At 32.8% G+C, this 23,627-nt stretch overlaps 1 protein-coding gene across 1 annotated transcript; it reads left to right on the top strand.

Annotated features, from left to right (window-relative positions):
* The first annotated feature begins 1,797 nt into the window (after positions 1 to 1,797).
* On the top strand, positions 1,798 to 5,663 carry LOC111394669 (magnesium-dependent phosphatase 1). Its single transcript, XM_023020597.1, has 4 exons — positions 1,798 to 1,991; positions 3,178 to 3,349; positions 4,725 to 4,841; positions 5,282 to 5,663. Exons 1-4 carry the CDS (start codon positions 1,882 to 1,884, stop codon positions 5,450 to 5,452), a joined length of 570 nt encoding a protein of 189 aa, XP_022876365.1. The 5' UTR covers positions 1,798 to 1,881; the 3' UTR covers positions 5,453 to 5,663.
* The last annotated feature ends 17,964 nt before the right edge of the window (positions 5,664 to 23,627 follow it).

Below are 23,627 nucleotides of genomic sequence, written 5' to 3'. Positions count from 1 at the left end.
CGACCTCATGTGAGAGGAGTGGTAGGATCGGGTAATCCAAAGTGTCAACAAACAAGTACAAATGACTTGATTCTATGTAAGATTTCTTAGAACAAGAATATTATCAGGTACTGAATTTTGATATTTTTTCACTTAGCTTGATATTTTATAGTTGCTTCTTATAGCTGCTATAGAATCCTTCAATTTTGAGAATATGTTTGAAAATTGGGTCTTTACTTGCTGGTTGCTACTGATTTTTGTTTCTTGGTGTAATAAGATTGTGGATTTTACTTTTGATTCCTAGCTTGCCCTGTTATTACTTCTTTAACGATGAAGTGGCAAAATCAGAATGAATAGTGTCAAAGGAAAAGGGGCTGGTGTGAAGCCAAAATTGGTTGTAAAGATAAAAAATGTGAATGTACAAGAAGAATTTGTATCTTTCCTGGAGGTAGAGTCACTTAACCGGTGAGCCGAGCGAGAAAGGGTCTGCAGCAAATGCTCGGAAGCAACTTGGAAGAGTTGTAAAGAATTTTGCGAAGTTGGATTTGAATGTCGAACTTAGCTATGAAGTAGAGGACCTGCTCCCATGGAACAGAACAAATGGATGAAAACATGGAAGGGATTGGGGTTTTCGAGATGAATTCCTAAGCAGTCTTCCGACTCTTAATGTCGTAGGTGATGACAAGGTTGTCTAGGTTAGTAATGTATGACTTATTTGTTGTAGTTGCAAGTGATTATAATTCCATCAATGCTGCTTAGTAAAGCTACTCAAAATAATTTAAAAAGGTCTTCTCTTTTGGTTTGAAATGGGAAAAAAAGGGACCTTTTCAAGTTTTGTTCGTCAGCTGGGCCTTTTTCTCTGCCGGAAACATTTTGGTTCAGTTGGAACACAATAAGAGTCAAGAGAGAAGTGCCATCTTGGGCCATCTAAGTATCAAAAATTGAATGGTGTTTTGGTAAGTTATTGCTCTTAATAAGGTTGGTTTACAAGATGGAAATTGAAGAATTATTTTTTCTAGAGCTTAAAAATTCAAACAAGCAATCAATCTATTTAAAGTAACGAGCAATCACATTTCAAGAACAATTTGCAAGCCGTGTTAAGGATATAATTTTACATTGTTTAAATTTAACACACTAACCAATATATCATAGCATGGATTAATATTAATCAAATTGATTTTTGAAGACTAAATTTCAAGACTAAAAGAATTTTTAAGATACTTTCTATCTATATACAAAATGCTTTAAAATTAAAATGTTTATAAACAATTTCCAAGCATGGGCTTAAACATCAACATGAACTAGTTTTCATTTTTGAAATGAATTATTTGAGTCCCATTTTTCTTTAAGAATGCATTTTGGAATAATAGATTAATGAAAAATAATGAATTTTTTTTATTTGTATGTAATATTATTTTAGGGCCTGTTTGGGAGCGATTTTTTCTCCCAAAAAATTGATTTTTTGACCATTATTTCACTATTTCAACCGTCATATTTGACTTCTTCTTTCATAGGTGAACCCCACTTTTCTCTTAACAGTCAAAAAATCAATTTTCAAAATCACTCCCAAACCTGCTCTTATTAAAGAATATATTGTTGAAAAGAAGAGAGAAAAATGTATTTTGAAAATAATGAATATCAAATAAGAGCTATATTTTCACTAGACTCTCATAACTATTTAATGAAGATTTGGATGATTTATTTTTTTATTTTTAAAGACCAATTATTTAACTGTATAAAAAAGTTGAGAGATTGATACTTGACCGATTTAACACTAACACTATAAATTGAGGATCAAGAGTGCAGTTTTTGAAAAGATCTTCCAATACACGGGATAGCAGAATCAACAAACAATCGAGTGAGCGACGTAAAGTAGAGACACAGCGTCTGACTGAGAGAGAGATGGGAGACGAAGGGGTGAAGAACGAAGCAATGGAGATAATGGGTCTCTTCCAAGTGCTGCCTCGTCTTGTCGTCTTTGATCTCGATTACACACTCTGGCCTTTCTACTGGTAATTTTGTCCTACTGCAATTGTCGATTCAGATTTTTCTTTAAACACTTACAAATTCGAGTAGGTATTTATTTTGTTGGATCGTTTGATTGTCTGTAATGCACACCGCCCAATTCTTATTGGGTGATTAATTTTTTTAGGTATTGAACATTGATCAACACTTTTTGACTTTTAAATTTTAATTGTGTCATATGTTCTGCTATTCTTGTTGCTAGTTCTGTACAAATTGTGAAATCTTGATCCCATGTTCTCATAGGATCGAAATTTGAAGATCGGGCTGAAATGTTAGTTTGGGTTTTCATCTGTTTTAGGAGAAGTGGAATGGTCATTTTGGGGATTTATTTCCAGTCTACTTAAAGACTTGTTAGGAGCTTAATTTGTTAGTTATTGTGTAATGGGGGGGGGGGGGGGGGTGGTCAATGGTGTTATGATAGTCGGCAGTTGACAGTAGTGGTAGTTGGCAGAGGGAGGAGATCGGCATTTGAAATAAATAATGAGGCTATTGGAACTGAAAATATCTTGCCATCTTTACTAGAGGAAAATTTAAAGCTAATGTGATTGAAATTATGTGAAAAGGACAAAATACGCAAATGGAAGTTAAGAATGGGGGTTGAGAAGTTAGATTTTAAAGGTTGGCAAGAATTTTTCTACATGTCCTAGGTTGCAGACTACTTTCACAAAATTTTTCAAATTAAAAAAAAAAAAAAAAAAAAAAAAAAAAAAAAGATTGCTGTCTTGAGCATATGAAACCTTGTCTCCTATATAAAATTCAGAAACTTTACCATTAGATTACCAGAAGTTTACATTCTATAAGCTAAAGTCTTTCTTTGTTGTGTTTTATTTTCAAATATAAATAGAAAAATAATCTGCATAAACTTTGGGGTCTGGCCCCTCCCAGGACCCCCCTTGGAGGCCCCTGACCGTGTCTTGGTATGGAATGTGCCATGTGAACCATCATGAACTGGGTACTGAGTTGCATTGTGATGTCTTGGAACCTGCCTTATACTTTTGCATAATTTGTTCCAGTGATTGATATAATTTTGTATTTTGTCGAGAATATGCATTTGTTACAGAACGTATTGTCCTTTTATGTGTGTTGTACTATGATATACCTGCTGACAATAGTTGCTTGATGATATCCCGACTAAACTGTATATTACTTCTTGTCAATGCTATTTATTTCCAGTGAATGTCGCTCGAAGCGTGAAATGCCATCACTGTATCCTCATGCCAAAGGAATATTATATGCACTCAAGGACAAGGGCGTTAATCTTGCCATTGCCTCAAGATCGCCAACTCCAGATATAGCAAACACTTTTCTGGATAAATTGGGGATAAAACCAATGTTTGTAGCTCAGGTAAGCTGTATGCAATTATTGTAATTCTTTTACATTTGTGTTTTCCCTTGCTGATACACAAGCAATTATGCTTTAGACAACCTGAAGTCTAGAATGGTGAAATCAATTTCTATTATGGGCACGCATCCATCTAACATACTCAACTTATGGACATCTTGTCCCTTATTGACCAAACACTCAGCCTCATAAGCAGGTCGTCTATTAATTGTTTTGTAGGCATTTCTTTTTAACCTTATAGATATTTATCACATAAAGTCACTGTAAAGTTCTTTATGTCATCAAGCTCTCTTTGATCCTATACATTGCATTGTGTTTGTTTGGGTTTCACTATAATCTCCTTATAATTTGAAGTCAAAGTCAAAAAATAATTTTAATCACACATTTGCAACTACTATCCACTTATTATCCACACATTCCGTGGAATCCATTACTCTTTATTATAATTTCATTATAATAAAACCCAAACAATCAAATAATTCTCTTCAAGTCCTCATTCCTTGTTAATAATCAAATCTAAATATCTAAACAATAATTGTTTGGACACTTGATTCTTTCATCCTTATTCTTATTGTGTCTGAGATGTCTATGTAATACATCTTAGTTCCACATTTCTACTTAATTGAAACTCCTTATTTTCCAAGTTACTTCTCCATTCTAAGTTACCGTTTACACCTCCTAGTCTCATTCGCTAAAATTGTGTCATCAATGAGTAACATACACTAGGGGACCTCATATTGTATATGTCTCTTAAGCTCATCTCTGCCCAAAGCAAACAGAGAAGGCTTAAGACAGAATATATAATTGGTGCAAGCTTATTGCCAATATTTATCATTTTTTTCATTGTTATCTATGTGTACCCTTAGATGTGTGCTTGAAAATGTAATTTGTCCCTATAAATAGTTTTTTCTTTTATTATTAAATAATTAGTATGTGTGCCTTTCCAACTTGGACTTAGAGATGTTCTCATTTGTGTACTGCAAAATGCATAGTCAAACACATAAGCATATGCTTATCCACATACTATATTAGAAGTATAAAAGTACTGACTTTTGACATTTATTATGGTAGCTGGTGATTTTAGATAAATGTGCTCTATGACCCCTGAATACCTTCAATTGTTGCCTTAAAATATAAAAGAAGTTTTTTGCTGTTTAAGTAATGTAAGACGTACAGATTAACAAAGACGGGTCCATATGGGGGTTGTAACTTATGACTATGTGGCAAGTTGTGTGCATTTTCTGTGTATGTTGTGCAGTCGACCATTTTGTGCTTTTGCTGCTGTATTGTGATGTTTGAGATGTATAATCTGTTTCTAAATATACTTTTAAGGTTTTGATTGTAAATTGCTACCATGCTGTGAGCTTTAATACTTCAGGAGATATTTTCGAGTTGGACACACAAGACTGAACACTTTCAAAGAATTAAGCAGACGACTAGAATTCCATACAATGAAATGCTCTTTTTCGATGACGAGGATCGAAACATAGAAGCAGTAAGATCTCTTCCCCATGAGTTGTTTCTTCTTTATTTTCATGCATATAATGTTATGGGTGGACGATGTTAAGGATTGAGCTCTAATCCCAATTAGGAGAGCAATATTAATCAAATAAACCAAAAAAATATAGACAAGCAAACAAGCAGTTTTATACCCTCAGCATGAGAGCTACCTCTCGGTTGCAGGTTTTTAATACGAAGAAGAAAAAACATTTACAATGTTGATTTCACGCCTTTCAAATTTCAATCATTGTCTTACACAAAAAAAACCTCGTTCATAATCATCTATACTTAAGTTAGGGCGACCTAATATGTGTATAGAATGCCTTGAATACTCCTGTCTAGGTTCGAAACAGTCCAACAAATGAGTTGCTTGTCATGTCCCATGCATACTTTATTCTTTTTGGAACTTCTAATTAAATGTTGTGTCTTTTTTAGGTTTCTAAAATGGGCGTGACAAGCATCTTGGTGCATAATGGCGTGAATCTAGGTGCTCTGAGACAGGGGCTCACTAAGTTTACGCAGAATCTGGAATCATCTGAAAGGAACAAACAAAGGTGGCAGAATTTTTCACGAAAATCAAGTTCATCAGAAAGAGACCAATCCTAAATTCTCCTTGCATCTGAAAGTTATGTTCACTTTTATTCTTGAATTGATGATACTCTACCAGAGATGTATGATCTTTCAAACTCTAAAAGCAAGTAAAATTAGTTTGCTTAATTTTTTTCCCCGAACATGTTCGACTGCATAATTTATCTTGTAAGTGAAACGTTATTTTAGAGATACTTCAAAAATTAAGTTCAGTTACTGCTTTTTTCAATATTGCTTTTGAAAAAAAATAACTGCAGCTGTTTCCTGGCTGCTCCCAACCAGTCCTGCTTGTTGGTTAATGAATTTTAGTCATCACAATAGGAAATTAATTTTCCTTTGAAGATTAAAATCATGTAAATAAGGATTTAATTGACCTTGAGATCATTGAATTATTAAATCCTCACATATATAAAAAGTGGAGATGATAACATTTTTGAATGAGCTATTAATGACCTAGTCAATTGCTTTCTCCATTAGATCTTATCCCTTGTTCTCCACTAGGTGTTATTTCTTTTTGGGGAATGTGAAAAGTGGCTAACCCTAAAATCACACCAAAATATGTTAATAATGTGCATATTTATAATGACCTATTAGGGTTGGAAATTGCACAAATTTCCTTAGACTTTATTGTAGTAGGCCAATTAAGTTACATACCTTTTATTGGAGCCAAGAGAGGGACCTAATAGGACTCATAGGACCCAAGCTCCAATAGATGTTTACAATTGGATCAACTCTTGACTAATTGAAATACATCTATTAATCCCGGCTTATTCTACCAAAAAATCGAGATTGCACTCTCGAGTCGAGTGAGAGTTATAGAAGCAAATTATGATCCGATAACAATATCCTCTGATTATCGTTCTACAAGTCAACCCCCATTTGATCGTCAATATGTTAAAACTGGCAAAATGACAATTTTGCCCTTCGACATGCATTACCCTCTAAGTTTCATTTTCATACTGCAAATTTGTTGTGATCAAATCACAATGTAAAGTCTCACGATCTCATCGTCGATCTACTGAGCTCAAATTCAATTTGCCTAGGAAAATACCTTAGAGTGACGAGTCTCATCTCAATGATTAATGGATTCCAATATTGTAAGTATATAATCTCTAATTGTTTCGGCCCGATTCTTAAAGCACCGAGATCAATCTTCTATTTAAGACTTCACTCATTGGTACCTCAAAAAACTTTAACTAGCAATCAAAGGTACATTATTCACTCAGGATTTAGGTGACCTGTTTGATAATCAAGTAGAGTTTCATTTCAAACGGTCACAAATGAGTCATCTACGCGGTTCCGTTCAATGTGCATCGAAACACATTATTGTTCCTGTTTCAAGATCTAGACAAATCTTAATAAGAACAATACAATATTATCAGCATAAAGCGTCCAACTTTATGAACCGATTGTGAACGACATAATTTTGATCACATCACAAATTGGTCTTACTATACTCGATCCATCCTGTATGATCATGGAACCTTAGACAATCACTTCAAATTATAACACGCAAATAAACTAACGTAAATTCATAATATGATTTTACAGAACATTACTCGAAGAATAGGTATCAAACTAACACTGTTGTTACCAGAGGGCATTCCATACCACTATTCACAGAAGTTGCAAGTCCACGACTATCACCCCTTGCTTAAGTTGGATATACCTATAATTTAATAGCAATTGTGCTACACGTACACCTGTGTTCGACACGTCGGTGTACACGACCCCTCACATAAGGGGGGCCTACGCTCTTTTTTTTTTTTTAATTGGGCGTAGACCCCTCCCTCATATAAGGGGTGTGTACACCGGCGTGTCAATATCCGTGTACAAATAGCAAAATTCATTTAATAGAAGGCAAAAACATCAGCCATGTCCAGTCCCATCTGCTGTGTAATTTTTTTATGTAAAAACATTTTTTGTGTGAACTTTTTTTTTTTTTTTTAAACATATTAGTCAGAGTTAAATCCGCTCCTAGTTTCGATGGTGTGGAAACAATAGAAAAGCTCAAGATTATTGTTTTTTCTCGATCAAATCTTGTTTCTTAAACCTCTTCTAAGCAGAACGCGGTGTAAAGGTCAAGGGTTTTTTCTGTTTGTACAACCAAGTTTCACACCTCAAATTACAGCCCCCCTCATGCCCCCACGCTCCTCCCCCTGTGAGGGGGTTGTCAAATATCAACCCTGAATGTACACATAGCAAAACTCTTAGATCAAGGTCTAAGTAAAAGAACCGTGCATTAGCAAATGGTGCAGCTGAATTATATTAGATTGGCTATTTACTCACTGACTCACTGACATTGGCCAGCCTCTGCCTTGTGTGAAAGACAACATAATCCTTGCTCGATGTTTCCGTAATGCTGGTGGATTAAATGGTACGTGCCTGCCCTCCCCATTGGGCAGACATGCAGCCAGTGCAAATTTTTTTCTTGATGAAAGTGATGAAAATATATGCACGAGATCAAAAAACAAATAAAAGTGATAAGATGTCTTTTATTGTATAAAAATGTAGAAATGTAAGCGTTTGTTCTTTGAATGTGCTTCCTTGTACTTTGAGAGTAAAATTAGATAAAAAGGAGAAAGCAGAACAAAGAAGAAGATTATGGATAAACCAAAGAGGAAGAAGATTGGAGATAAACTATAAAAGAAGAAGAAAGTTGGAAACAGGAATGAAGAACAAAAAAACTGATTAGGAGTGAAACTAATGGTTCCAATTTGAAAAATGGGCCTTTCAGACATTTCAACAATATAGAAAAAGATAACTTAAAACATTTTAACCTAAAATACGGCTTAAAAACTTGGGTAATTATATTTCTATTATAATTTTTATTTCTTGCACAACATTTTAATTGCAATTATATTTCTTAATTTTTACTCATTACAACACTTAGGGCCTATAGGCTTCTTTTTCCATGGAAAATGGGAAAAATGGGGGAAAAAAATCCATTTTTCATCCAAATTGTATGTTTGATAGCCAAAAAATTTAATGGAATTGGTTTTCCAATTACCCCCCACGTGACCACATTTTCTTGGTTTTTAAGGAATTGATTTTCCTTTGATTTTGGTGAGAATTGGATTTTCCATTTTTTTTTTCAATGAAAACAAATTATATCCATAATTGTAACAAATTTTATTTCTTTAATTGACAATTTTCATGAAAATTAAAGTTCAACAAACACAAAAAGATTCAAAATTTCAACATTTTTTAAGTTAAAAATTATATCAATCAAACACATTTAATTGACAATTTCCAGTAAAACAAGTTTTAAACAATTCAATTCCCTGAAATTTATTTTCTTTTCACCCAAATTTCATTCTTGCAATCAAACGGACCTTATATTCTTAACGATTTTTCATAACATTCTTATCTTCAAACTTTTCATTAGTTAATAGCTTTTGTATTTGATAATAGTTTTTTGTCAAAATTTCGTTAAAATGACGTAAAACAGCTTATTTTTTCCATCATATTTTTAACAAATAAATAAGTATAAAGTCCAAGATAATATTTTCCCTCGTTCAAAGCATAAAAATAAAATATTTTGATATAAATTATTATTACAGACAAGACGTACTAATTAATGAAAAGTTGAAGTCAAGAAAAAAAATTAAAAAATAATTAATACAATGAATAAAAATTAAAGATCTTAACTACAATTAAAATATGGTGTACGAAATAAAAATTATCCAGGCTTCCACTACATAGCTGCATCTAACCAGCAAAAATGTATTTGAGTCGAAAAACATTTTTGTGTCGAGTTTACCTAATTCGTAATTCAATTTTTGTGGAATCTTAACTCAAAAAGCGTTAAAGAGCTCTAATTCTTCTTCTTCTTTTTCGAATTGCATGACTCTGACTCCGCATTTTGGTTTTTCGATAAAGTTTATAATTGCTGGGAGGAGTAAATTTCATCTTCTGAAGTTGGAGGCTTAATTGTGCATTCATAATAGTTCGAGGAACAAATTAAGTGATATGAATAATTGGAGGACTACCCATTATAAATAATTGGAACTAGCAACCGTTCGAATATTCTGAAGACCAAATTGCTCCTTCAAAATCGAAATTACCCCTTATAAATGTACAGTCGGTGGACCAGTCTTCTGTTGCTCATGGTCGGAGGACCCACAAGACCCTTCTCATAGTTGAAGGACCATTATGATGATAGTTCATAGTTCAAGGATCGATTTACCCACTTTTCATAGTTTGAGGACCGATTGGCCCTTTCCAATAGTTGGAAGATCAATTTCGTTGATAGAGGACCTATAAACCAATTCAACATAGTGGGAGGACCAATGGGGCCCTTATAAATAGATAAAAGACTAAGATGCTCCTTTTGTATAGTTAGAGGACCAAGAAGCCTCTTCTTTATAGTGAACCCAAATCGAAACCAACATCCAGCCCAACAGTGAATCAAACCCAAATTAGGACCAACCCAATTTGAAACCAAACACAAAGAAAAAAACCAGTTCAATAGTGAACCCGACCCGTAACCTAAGACCAAACGGAAATCCAGTGATTCCAGCCCAGGCGAAAAGTGAACCCAAGTACCCAAACAAAGTCCAAGAGTGAACCCATACAAAAACCACCCAAAAATGAACTCTAACAAACTAAAACCAAGCCAATTATGAATTTAAACTAAAGCCCATATCAACACAACTTTGGCCTAAAAATTGGAAATTGGATGGGTCAATACTTTTTCATCGTCGTTAAAGCAAAAAGAGAAGATGAGAAGTGATCCCATATATTTTATAAGGTCTGAGTAAAGATCAGAGATCTTGAGTGATCGGTCTGACAAAACAACTCAAAAGATAATAATAATAATAATAATAATAATAATAAAGTATTATTAATTTTCTTCTTGTTCATTCCAAGTATGACATTGCTCGAGAGAAATATAATGATGAGCAGTATGAAGAAAAAAAAGTTCAGATAAAAGGATTATTATAATTCAGAAAATAGTTTGTTGCGAAGATGATATCGAATTAATCCAAGATCACTTTGTTGGAGAAAATAAGCTATTAAGCCACATTATGAAGTAATCGATCACATGAACACAATAATAAAATAATTTGTAGAGAATGGAGATTTTATTATAATATGGAGAAAGAATACAAAGATTTTGTGTTTATAATTTGTCTAACTTGTAATGAGGTTAAAAAACTAAAGAAATTATAGAGAAGAGCCAAATATATATAGGAAACAATTTGATCCCTAAAACTAGAGTTGTATTTGAAATAGAACACCCAAAAGTTTCTTTATCTTGATTTCTTTAAACCCAACAAAAATTTCAATCCCCAATAGGATTTCCAAATAGAACTTCACCTAAAATTTGTCCAATAGACTTTGAATAGGATTTCAAAAGTATTTCAAATAGAATTCCTCTTAATATGCACTTTAATTAGAATTCTCAATTATCTTCAACACGCCTAAATTCTTACAATCTCCTCCTTGACATGAATACCACTGCAATGAACAAAACTTTAAAAAAAAAATTCTCCACCTGGAGACAGATCCTACTGCAAAGAATAAACTTAAACTTTTCAATGAAAAACACAAACAAACTTTTTCATCAACTGTTGACCTCGCAAATTGGACCCTCCATGTGGCCAACCGATAGCTACTCCACGTATTCCTCCCTGCACATAGTCAACGCACGGTTAGATGCACACGACCGAAACCAGCGGGGGTGGTGACGACCGTATACTCTCCGACGATCAAGTTAGCCTCAAGTGATCGGAACAATACCTAGGTTGTGCAAAATAGTGGGGAGGATAATATATATATATATATATCTACTTGTTATGGAAAGTTATGTTGTAAGAGTTTCATTACCTCTGCCTCTTGTCAAACCCTGGATATTTATAGGTGAGGAGAACCGTTGGATGTAAGACACGTGTATGCATCTGACGATGTGAGACGTCTGCTCATAGGCGTCAATCAGCCGCATCTATAGAGTGGGCGGGTAATTACTTCTCCCGAATTAAGTTGACATAAAGTTGATACGTCATATCAACTAGGCTCATGGATACGTCAAATCAATTAAACTTTGGGGGCGGAAAGGATCGTGATATAGATTTCTTTCTGAAATTGGCGGTGGATCCTCTGACAGAGAACCTAGGAATGTACTGAGCCTTGGCTTCAAGGGCGAGGACGTTTCGGTTCAGTAGATTGTCTGTCCTAGCAGTGCGTTGGCAGATCGACGACGTTGGTGGTGCGTCACTTCGGAACTACTTCGGATGGGTGTAGGACACCTCTCATGACGCGGTGGTAGACTTTCTGAAGTGATTAAGATAGAGGCGTAACACATCAACAATACCAACTGATCTAATGACCAACAAATAAGGTTGGAATAAGCACAGTAACAAAATCACAATTGAATGTGTAAAGGACGGATCTTGGCAAGAATTAACACCATTGACCACATTCAAACCATCAACAAAATCAACAGAATTGTACCTATGTGGAATCTTGTGGCAACAAATGGGTCTATTTCTAGTAATTGAATACGATGACACTATTAATAATGGTGGCAAGACGGATTTACCCATGTCTTCAAAATTCAATTTAGATTTATTCTTAAAAGAAGACCCCAAATTAGACTCCAATGGTACAGAAGCCATCTTCTAAGTCTTATCAGCACAACACGGGCTCCTTCAATAACCTTCAGATCTTCATCTTCAACTGTGTACCTGTACCCTTTCAAATTAAGAGTACTTAAGAAGATAATTTTTTTTTTCAAACTTGGAATGTATTTCACTACATCAAGTGTTCTAACCATCCCACCAAACATCTTTATTCTAATCCTACCAATACCAGCTATCCAACAAGATGTGTTATTACCGATCATCACAACACCTTTTGAAACTTCTTTATATGTTGAAAACAAATCCCAATTAGAAGTCATATGAAAAGTGTAAGCTGTATCCAAAATTCAAATCTTGTTGGATTTGGAGTTGTAGTTAGATATAGGTAGAAGCTCCCTATCACTGCTAAGATTTTCTGTAATACTTGCTTCTCTAAAAGTTTCTGATAATTGATTTACAGTTCACTTTCATTTATTCTGCAATTTATAACATTCGTTTACCAAGTGCTCCCTTTTCTTACAATAATTATAAAATTTGAAGTTAGATTTTGACTTTTCCCTCAAACAACCACCATGAAAAAGAGACTATCTCCATGTTTCCCCAGATGCTACAAGATTTTTCATCATTTATCAACATCTCAACTAAAACTTATTAAAAAGTTGAGATTGAGGATCACTAACATTAACAAGACATACCGTCTTGATTCTATAATTTGAAAATTATGCTCATAATTCGAGCAACAATTTTACAAATTTCAAGTTGTAAATACTATACAATCATCTAGTATTTGTATCAAATCTATTACGATGGCTAATGTTGTGGATGATGGGGCCTCATGTATCACCCTAATTAATTTTCAAATATATATGAAATTCAATTCTTGTTTGAGTTAGCGATATTTAATGATCAATTGTCAATAGAGAGAATAAATAATATATAGAAATTTATTGGATTGAAAAATCTTCTGATTTTTCATTAAATATCCATTTAAAATTTTTAATTTCGCATTATCATTGATCCAGTGATGGTTCAACAAGTCATACCAAACAATAAAATCAAATTAAACTTCTGGTTCAATATAAATTAGAATTCAATTATTTCATTTCGAATAATATGATTAAACATTATATAATCATATATCATTCAAGTAGTCAAACTACTAAATGTTCTCATGACATTAATTATATCTTTTAATTTAGGATAAATATGAATTCAAAATTATACATTTTTCGAAACAAGTGCTACTTCGAAAACATGTTGTATTTTGTTATTGCTCATTCAAAAGCAATATGTCAAATACTTTTGGAATATTGAAAATCATAATTCAAGCTTTTTAGGAGCATTCAAATATTATTATTATAATTATATAATAATTTACTCTTTACGAATAAAAATATAATTTATTTTAAATTGTATGTAATTATACTTTCTGAGAGCACGTTAGATATAACTAGAATATTTATGAAAATTATAATGTGTTATTTTGATATCACGTTATATTTTATTATTACTTTTCAAGAGCAATATATCAATACTCTTTGAAAATATAGAAAATTTTAATCTCATACTCTTCAGGAGATATAACATATTATTGTTTACGTTAATAAATTATGTAAGAATTTACTCTTCGGAAGTAAAAATGTAATTTTATTTTAGATCTTATATCATTATACTCTTCGAAAGCACTAAAATATAGGAAAAATTACAGTAGCGGTCCCTAACCGTTTTCATTTTTGTAGACTTTACCCTAACCTCAATTTGCGCTAGCGAAGTCCCTGACCTTTCAAAATATGTAGTAGAGGTCCAACTAGATGGAAACTATTCATTTGACCATTAGTTGAAAAAAAAAAAATTTGACATTGACCATAATTTTAACTAATCAAAGGGGTAACTTCACATTTTTTATATAAAATAATTAAATAAAAAACCAAAAAAGTAAAAGAAATCTACTCCAACCCTCTCCACCTAACCACCCACTCCCACGCTACCCTCACAAGGCTGATGGTCTACAATTCCTTCTTTCCCGACTCTCACCCACACGAATGAGGTCCAAAGGCTGATCATCATCGGAAACGTCGGCACCGCTTCCCGAAGACAGTCGCTACCACTCAAAGGCCAATAGGTAGAATATGAAAACAGAAATGTCAATGTGTAGAATATGAAGCCAAAATTGGAGCAATTTGTAACACAATTGGATCAATTGAGGGTATACCCATCATCATTCGATGTTGCTGAGGGAAAGTGGGTTGAATTTGGTGGAAAAGAGCTCCGATTTCATCGGTTGGAAGAGGCGGAATTACAGTCCAAAATTGGGTCAAAATTGGGTCAGTTGGGGGCATCTATTGAAGTAATTGAGGACACACCAGTGATCGTATGATGCTGCTCACGACTCATGCGTTTGCCAATTTTGTGAAAAACCATTCCCAAACCTATCAATTGAAGGAGACAGAACTGCCTCGTTTTTGTTGTCGAGGTAGACATCTATCAAACAGAGCTATTTTTTGGATGATGTCTCACCAGGAATTGGAGCACCTGGTTGAGGTGAATATTGATTGTCAACGATGCACAACCGGAGGTGTCATCGGAGTTGTCGACTTTTGTTGTTGGACAGCACGACTCCCATGGCTTTAAGCGTTGATTTCGATATCCGTGTAATGTTGTTTGTCCATTTAATTGTGTGAGATGGTTTGTGAAATGAGGCGTCGGTTATGGGATGAAATTTTGGCGGATTGGATGGCCGGCTGTAGGATGTGATTTTTTGGTTTGTGTTGGGGTGGTTGCGGTATGGTAGCGGTATAGATGGAAGATGAGGATTTTTTTTTTCTTAATTAAATTTTTAACTTATTTTGAGGATAATATACAAAGTTACTATTTTTCCCTTTTTAATATGGTCAAAATTGTTCAAATTTTGACTTTTTTGGTCAATTAACAGTTAAATGGATGGTTTCCATCCACTTGGACCTCTACTGTATATTTTTGAAAGATTAGATACCTTTGTTGACACAAATTGAAGGTTAGAATAAAGTATATAAAGATTAGTGTCTGCTGCTACAATCTTTCCTAATATCTAACAAGAACATCAATATTTAAATACGTATGTCGAAGAATGGACACGTAAATAAATAGAGTAATTTAATTCGTGATTTTACATAGAAGCGATCAATATTCGTTAGGAAAATTGAAATTATAATGTCATTTTTTTTAGAGCAATTAAATTCTTTTTTAAAATATTAATAATGTTGTATTTCTTCAGGAACATCAACACAATTTTTTTTATATTAAGTTGTGCTTTCTTTAAGAACACAACGAGATATATAATATTCAAGAGTATAAATACAATATTCTTCTAAAATATTGATATTAACGATTCGTTTTACCTTTCGAGCTAAACAATATAATATTAAAATTTGTGCTCTACATGAGTAAAAATAAAAATATTCTTCTTGAATATGTATAAAATGTGGATTGTGTTTTTCGAGAACATCAACACCATATTCGAATAAACATAATTTAAATTATGCTTCTTCAGGAGCATTGAGTCAATATCATTCTTGAATATTACAGGCTCTTAATCAGTAAGTAATATGCTTCTAGAATATTAATAATGTTGTGCTACTTTAGAAAAAAAATAACATGATACATTATCAATTTACAATTAATGAAAGAACATCTACAAATATTTAATTGAGTTAAAGAATATTAATTATCATACAAATAGGATATGGATTTATGTATAAAAATTAATTACCAAACATACATTAAGAAAAAAAATCTTCATATATAGAAGTTAACAAAACTGATTAAATCTTTTACCAACATGCAAAATATGCTAAACATGCACGTGAATTCCACATATACAAAAATTTAAGGTAAAACTAATATGTGGTAGAATCAAAATGCGGAATTCTAAATAATCTCTGTGTGAATTCTATATAACATAGTGATTGCCAAGGATAGAATTGAAACAGCAAAGGCAAACTTAATTGTTATGGGCACAAAGGAACTTTTAGGCACTACATAAAAGGATTAAAAAAAAAAAAAAAAAAGGAAAGAAGAAGAAGACAAGGACCATTTTCGTACCTTTCAGAATTTTTAGGGCCAAAAAAAAAAAATAAAAAAAAAAAAAAAAAAAGGAAAGAAGAAGAAGACAAGGACCATTTTCGTACCTTTCAAAAAGAAAACTGATGGGCTGGAATAGGCGTGGACTGGACCTTTAGTATTGTGGGGTCAAAATTTTAAAAATAATTTTTTTAATAAACAACATAATATCAATGAAAATAAGTTTATATGTATTTTGACACTTTAAAAAGTCATATAATTACATCATTATTAATATTATTAAATAAATTTTGTTACTTATATAGTTTTGTTTATCATTTCATTAGCAAATGTTGAGCTAACATTGAGTAAATTAAATTGAATATAGAAATTAAATGAATTGAAATAAAATTCAAGTTTAGTTCAGGAAGTAAATGAAATTCAAATTTAAAGCAAATATAATTCGAAAGTGATTCAAATTGCATTTAATCCGTAACGACCCTAAAAAATTTACGTTATATTTCATGTAAGACTTCCGAATGAAACGATATAAATTATATTGAAAAATTTATCGTGTAAAAATAATAATTAATTGAATTTTTTAAAAGAAAAAACGAGTTAGACGTCTTTTTTGAGGCGTACGTTTGATACATATTTAACTATTTTCGATATCCGTTTGGAGCATTCGATATGAAAACGATGTAGTTTTTGAAACAAACTTTTACATGGCATAGACGATTTGTGGATTCAAATAGCACAAGATTGCAAACGAATTTTTAAAGTTAGGATATTATCAAAAATCTCAAAATACTAATTTCAAACGCCCTACTTTAACATGTCATAACTTTTGCTATAGTTGACCACTTTGCATGCCATTAATGAGTGAAAAATTAGGCCATGAGCACTTCAAAATGATATTGAGAATGCAATATTTTGACTTAATTTGACATCCCGAAAAGTGCATCAAAGTAGATTGTAAAAAAGAAAAGTGCAAAATTTTGTGGGGTCATTTGACCCCACATGACCCCATGTGGGTCCGCCCCTGGACTGGAATAAGATATGTCGTCTACTGTTAACGAATTTATCTTTGAGGTTTAAACAGCTCCTCAACCACGAGAAAAATCGTGTATATGGAAGGACAGAGGAAATATGAATAGCAACAGTAACAAATTAATGCTGCTCAAATTGATACAAATTGATTATGCTTAAAAAACGTCAGAATTGATTGGCAAATGTGATGTGTATATATAAAACAATTTACATGTCCTCAAATTAATTTTGGCATATGTGATAGATGATTATACTTATAAAACTATTACTATAATCACTAGATTTTGAAAAATTAAGCTTTCATATTGATAACGTGTTATGAAAATAGAGAAAACGAGAAAAGAGAATAAAAATCAAATAGACTTGTGTGTATTTTATTAAGAACCAAAACACTATATTTATAGGAAGAATTAGGGATACAACAGTAATAATTTCTAGGGCAGTATGAATACAATTGTCATTCGGTAATAGATTTTCCATTTACAACAATATGTAATATCTTACAAAGGTATATGTCAATGATCCTCAATAGTATCGCTTTTAAATTTCGCCTGAATAACTAACATATCTTGATTTCAATCAAAATCACCAATAGTCAAAATGTCGGTGATCATCCAGGAAATTTATGTAAGACAGCCATGCAAAAGGCAAGGGTGTCTCATGCCAAAGACGTGGAGTTCCTTTCAATTTTACCAACGTTGATGCGATCACCAACTTGTAAATACCAATTGTGGCATTAGTATTTGCTAAAATAAAAATTGTTGCTTTCACTCACTTAAAAGTATAAAATGAAGTTTCGGTATGAGGAAGATACATGCTTGTGGAATGAAAATGACATGACAGTGAAATACAAAATTGCACTCAACAGTAGAAGATCAAAGAGAGTGGTGCTTAATCATGACATTAGGCAAGTTATCTTCAGTAACGTGCATGTAAAAATTATATCACATTACAATGAATCAAAACTAATGCAACAATGTTTATACAAAAACTTATCCAAAACTAGTCAATTCTTGCATATTCATAATTTCTTTCATTTTTCTTCTCTTTTCTCAAAGAATTATGCTATATGTACACTCTTTTTGACATCATCTTTGATAGCCCACTCACATCATAAGTGGGCCCATGATTAAAATAATCACGAGGGCCACTTATATGAGTGGGCTGTCGAGCTGAGTATACAGCAGGTGCTGTATACACTCAGCATCAGCATAATTCTTTCTCAAATGACCATCTTCCAAAAAATTTCTTGTCAGGCTCATGCCTCAATAAAACCCACTGCAAACATTGAATGACTTGATGACCATGAAGTTGCAAAAATTTTCTCCTTAGCTGCAGTGGCAGCCTCAACTCTTTCACTGTCAAGTTTGGCACGAGCTGCATTTGCTCTAATCCTCTCAATCTGTAACAACTTTCATCGGTGCCACAATGTTACAATCTTCATTTCGATCCTTTGCATTCATCGTTGTCATTGCATTCTTCATCAAAAACGGTATGGACTTTAAAATTTTCTCGACTTCCCTCTTTTTTATCAATTAAATTTGTATTCTTTCGGAAATTCAATAGCCCACATTTGAATGATGGAACGTTTGAACTGAATTGTCCATCACATTTGTTATGACCCTTGCGCACATATGGTCGCTAGCGTTTCATTCAACTTAAGTATGTGATAGCCTTTGACGTTTTATCCCAGTATAAGTATGACCTTTGACTCCAGCACATGACCTTCCTATGGCATATCATTTTATTTTATTTTTTCTGATTAGAATGCAATACATAAACATAAAATCACTTAGTCGCAACACTCACATTGTTATGAAGTCAAAGTATCACTTGAGCATGGATATGGTAACAATAGTTTCGTTCTCTTCATCGCGTCAGATTACCATTTCATCGTGGGTATAACAATTGTTTCTCGTCATCTCAAATTTGTTAAATCAATATCATTTCATTTAATAATTTTGTTTCATAAACCATGTTTCTAGGTCGGAATGCTAACGTAGTAAAAATTAGGGGGTTTTTTTTGGGGGAGGGGGGGGGGTATATACACCCCCTTCCTTTATGCTTAATTCTAGAACAAATTCTTGAGATTCAGCCCTTGACCACAGTATTTTATTACTCATTTTTTGAGAAATTCATTTTCAACATACATCATATGAAATTCACGACTTAACTACACATTTCATTAACATTTTATTAAAACTTACTAAAAATATAATATTTAACTAAACCAAAAAGGCCTCAATTTATCCCATTTGTTATTAATACAACAAGATTAATATTATGTATCAAACATGATCATCAATATATACTTTATATAGTCTTACCTGGCATTATGTATCAAGATTGGCACAAAAGTTTTTACAAATTCATAAAATTGAATTCTTTATCATTTCCATACAAATTCTCATCTTCATTATACTTCGACGAGTGAAAATGTAATTTTTGGTTTTAAAAAGAAAATGCACTTTGAGTGGCTCGCAAGCGACTGACTCTTCCCACCAAGGGGCAAGCTAATGGGGGAACCGAGCCAAAATTTTGTCAAGCAAGCTGGCTCATGCTCGACTCACTCCATTCCCGAGCAAGAGCTAGCTCGCCATGTGGACATAGCCAAGTTCAAAGGTGAGCAAGCCAAGCGGACTCATTTAATACCCCTATTTGGGACAACATAATACAAATGACAATATCTTAACACGCTTTTCTTCCTTAATAATGTAATGCTATTCAATCTTCGTTATGAATTATGCCAGTGTACCATTGGCAGATGTAAGATTCCATTCTTGCTTTAGTTTTATATTTAATTTTCATATTGAAATGCTGCCTGGCCTGGATGACAACTACCCATGTGAACTAAGGAACCATCTTATTGCCTAACCATTTCAAGCAGCTACATATTGACCTCTAACTGAGAATAGAAAGTCCAGTATGGAACTCAAGTTCCAAAAATACTGAACCATGTCTTGTACATTTCAGTCCTCACAAGAAAATTTAAAAAGTTAAATACTAATAACTTGCAGACATTATATCTAGTTTCTAAACAATCATTTACGAGATTGGGAGTCGGTGCTCTGTTCAGTTCCAGTCCTTTAAAGACAACAAGCTTTAAATAGAACATAAATACAGCCTAAATAACTTGAGCACGCTTGCTCAATAATAACATTTAAAAATTTAGATGACAGGAATACCGTTCATGGTAGTAAACATCATGGATGCTGGAACTCTTCGAGCCAGAATCTTTTGAAACTTCTCTTCTAATAGCCATGTTGAATTTTCTATCGAAGACATACTTGATCACCTGGAGACGGCAAACAAACTTCTTGATCATGAAGTGAGAAATGGAACTCCTACTTCAGAATCATTGCCCCCAAATGCGTGCCCTAGAAAAAAAAGCATACAAAATTATATTTAAGTACCATGAGAAAGTGAGAAAAACCATATAACTTAAAAAGAACAAACACAATGCTACACAAAACAAATGCCATAAAATTAGTGATTCGCCAAAGAAAAAAATATAACGAGTGAGAAAGATAAAAACAACATGCCCACAGACAGTAAAGAGCGAGGGTAAGAATTAACAGAACAAAACGGTCAAAGGGCTAGATCATTGTGTAATCACACATCACTTCTATACATAAGAAGACATTCATGTAAATCCCACAACAAATATCAAGTTCTGAGCTACAGAAGAATACAAGACTCCTGTGGAATGTGGATAATATTTGTTACCAAGGGATCTTGATGCTAGGCTGCTAGCAGACTTCACCCCCATCCATTTCATAGGACAACTTTCCCTAGAGTGTAGCACTAGAATATAAAGATGCACTGGAAAAGGAAAACCTCTGGTACAGAAATTGATTGCAATGGCTCTCATTGAATCTCAATGTGATTCTATGAAGTCTCAGAGCCCTCATTTGTCTCTCTCAGAAATAGCCAATAAATGGAATTTGGACGCAGAATTTTTTTATGTCCAGCTAACAAAAAGAAAGGTAGAACTAACAACTGTGTGGTCATTACACCTTATAACACATAAAAGCCCAAGAAGCACATGACAACAATGAAAAATATAATTTTTTTCTAAATATGAGGATTAAAATTAATTTAAAATAAATAAATAAACATTATTAAAATCTTTATCTACTTAAATTATTCTTCATTTTTCAACCACGCAAGCACAATCCACTTCCGGTCACCTCGAACCCGCCTTTTTATTTACCTATAAAATATTTAACATATTTGCGTGAGATAAAAATCTCGGTAAATGAGTAATAACGAATTTGCATTTCATATTTAAATACAGAAAATCATAACATACATATGGAGACACGGGAATTAAAATTCAAAACATGGCTATAATTCCAGTGCGTAGTTCTACTAAACTCCAATCCTTTGAACTTACACATAGGATCCCTTATCATAATTATGACTTGAATTTCCGAATCATCATATTCATAACATAAATTTCCGTAATTTAAATATGAAAGAATAATTCATAATACTACGTGTGGGATCGTATAAGTGTGATTATATTTAATATGAAAAGGACAAGAGAAAGATCAAGGGTGTAGACACAAAGTGATAAGATAGAGGGAGCGTGTAAATAATTGGTGAGGGGTAATCCAATGTTGAGTTTATCTCCTATTTATAGTGCAAATTCTTAGACCATGTGTCAAAAATTGAAAGGAAATGGCTAGATGTTAAGCATGATTAATGCATAATTGGTGCATTGTCTTGAAAGTTGTTAAATCAATACATTTAATCATGTAATCATATCAATTGACTTGGCTTGAAACTTGGCGTAAATAACGCATTTGGTCAAATCAATTACATTTCTTAAAATTTAATGAATAATGCATGTGGTCAAATAAATCATCATTAATCAAGGTTAATTAGCATATTTACATATATTTTACACATGATTTCATCTAACTTCCAAATCAACTCTTCACTTAAGTCAATAAGGTCCTCAAACTATTGGCTAGTAATCAATAAGGTCATTTAACTAAATCAATAACTAATAAGGTCATTAGACTTTAATAACAGCACACTTAAGTCCTAATTTTTAATCTAACGACTAGTAATAAAAATACATGTCATTACAACAGGAATTTCTTTAAAATCGAGAACTTTATAACAATACCCATGTTTCCCGAAGCGACACTTTGTTCCACTTCTTTCATTTATACTCCTAGCGCGTTACACTATATTTTTCTTTTACCTTTTATTTTCAATAAAATCGGTATCTTTTATAGTTTTAAATTTTGAAGGTAAAATCTTTTAAATCAGAGAAGTAGCCATTGAAGTCAAAATAACTTCAAGCTAAATCAAATATAACTACTGCCAAAGAAAGAAAATGCATATAGTAGAGTGTCAGAGTGTCCTTGTTATAGCATAAAAGTATTGTCTCTTAAACTACGAATGCTAATTTCTAACAAATGGAAGTGAGAAAATTCTTTTAAGTAGATCGAATTACAAATAAAGCAGGTTACTGTCAGCATATTTTTCCTAACTAATCAAATTGAAGTTTGTAATGCAATCTAAGCCTCCATTTGGTTTCATTTTCTTCTCCTAAATTTCTACTTTTCAAAATCAAACATTAATTTTAACCACACATTTTGTGGACTCACCCACAATTAATACCGACTTACTAATCACTCATTTCTTGAAAACTAGATTTTAGCAAAATAAAATGAAAACCCAAACGGAGGCTAAAATCATAGCCCTTTCTACCTGATCAAATAAAGTTCATGTTACAAGCTAAAATCATGGTGAACAACTCTGTATAATTCAATACATTTGATTCTTCGGACAGCAACTTCAACCATTAATTCTGTCTGTTTTTCTTATCCAAGTCCCCAAAACCGGGTAAAATCCCATGTCAAAAAACAATTTCAACCATTGTTGAACATGACTACTCTTTCCACTATTGGCAGATCAACAAAACTCTCCCTCTTAGAAACACGAGAATAAAATCAAGATCAATCTAGTTCCTATCCTAAAAGTAAAGCACTGTTCATTATTCATTTGGAAAAGACTACGCCTCCGTTTGGCAACCAATTTAACATACCATTTATAAATTCGATCAAAGTCAAACATTAATTTCAACCACACATTCATAACTACTAATCATTATTGTTCCCCCATTTCGCGGGATATACTACCATTCTCTTACTATTAAAATTTATAAATGACTAAATTTGCTCAATGGAAGCTACATTTTTATTCTATGTTCATTCCACAAACACAAATCACTCCTCTTATCCATTTCATTTTCACCATGGAAGCTGTTAAGCAACTATAACTTTCTTCACTAAACATAAACATTATCCATTTCATTTTCACCATGGAAGCTGTTAAGCAACTATAACTTTCTTCACTAAACATAAACATTATCCATTTCATTTTCACCATGGAAGCTGTTAAGCAACTATAACTTTCTTCACTAAACATAAACATTATCCATTTCATTTTCACCATGGAAGCTGTTAAGCAACTATAACTTTCTTCACTAAACATAAACATTA

The sequence above is a fragment of the Olea europaea genome, chromosome 5 (assembly GCF_002742605.1).
Source record: "Olea europaea var. sylvestris chromosome 5, O_europaea_v1, whole genome shotgun sequence".
Taxonomy (NCBI): Eukaryota; Viridiplantae; Streptophyta; class Magnoliopsida; order Lamiales; family Oleaceae; genus Olea; species Olea europaea.
Note: the sequence above shows the minus strand (reverse complement) of the source record. Positions and strands in the feature narration are given on the sequence as shown.

Excerpts from the sequence above, each read along its gene's own strand:
- LOC111394669 (XM_023020597.1), top strand. The coding sequence starts at position 1,882 with ATGGGAGACGAAGGGGTGAAGAACGAAGCAATGGAGATAATGGGTCTC. Across the intron at positions 1,992-3,177 it reads ACACTCTGGCCTTTCTACTG|TGAATGTCGCTCGAAGCGTG; the intron begins GTAATTTTGTCC and ends ATTTATTTCCAG. Across the intron at positions 4,842-5,281 it reads AGGATCGAAACATAGAAGCA|GTTTCTAAAATGGGCGTGAC; the intron begins GTAAGATCTCTT and ends TGTCTTTTTTAG.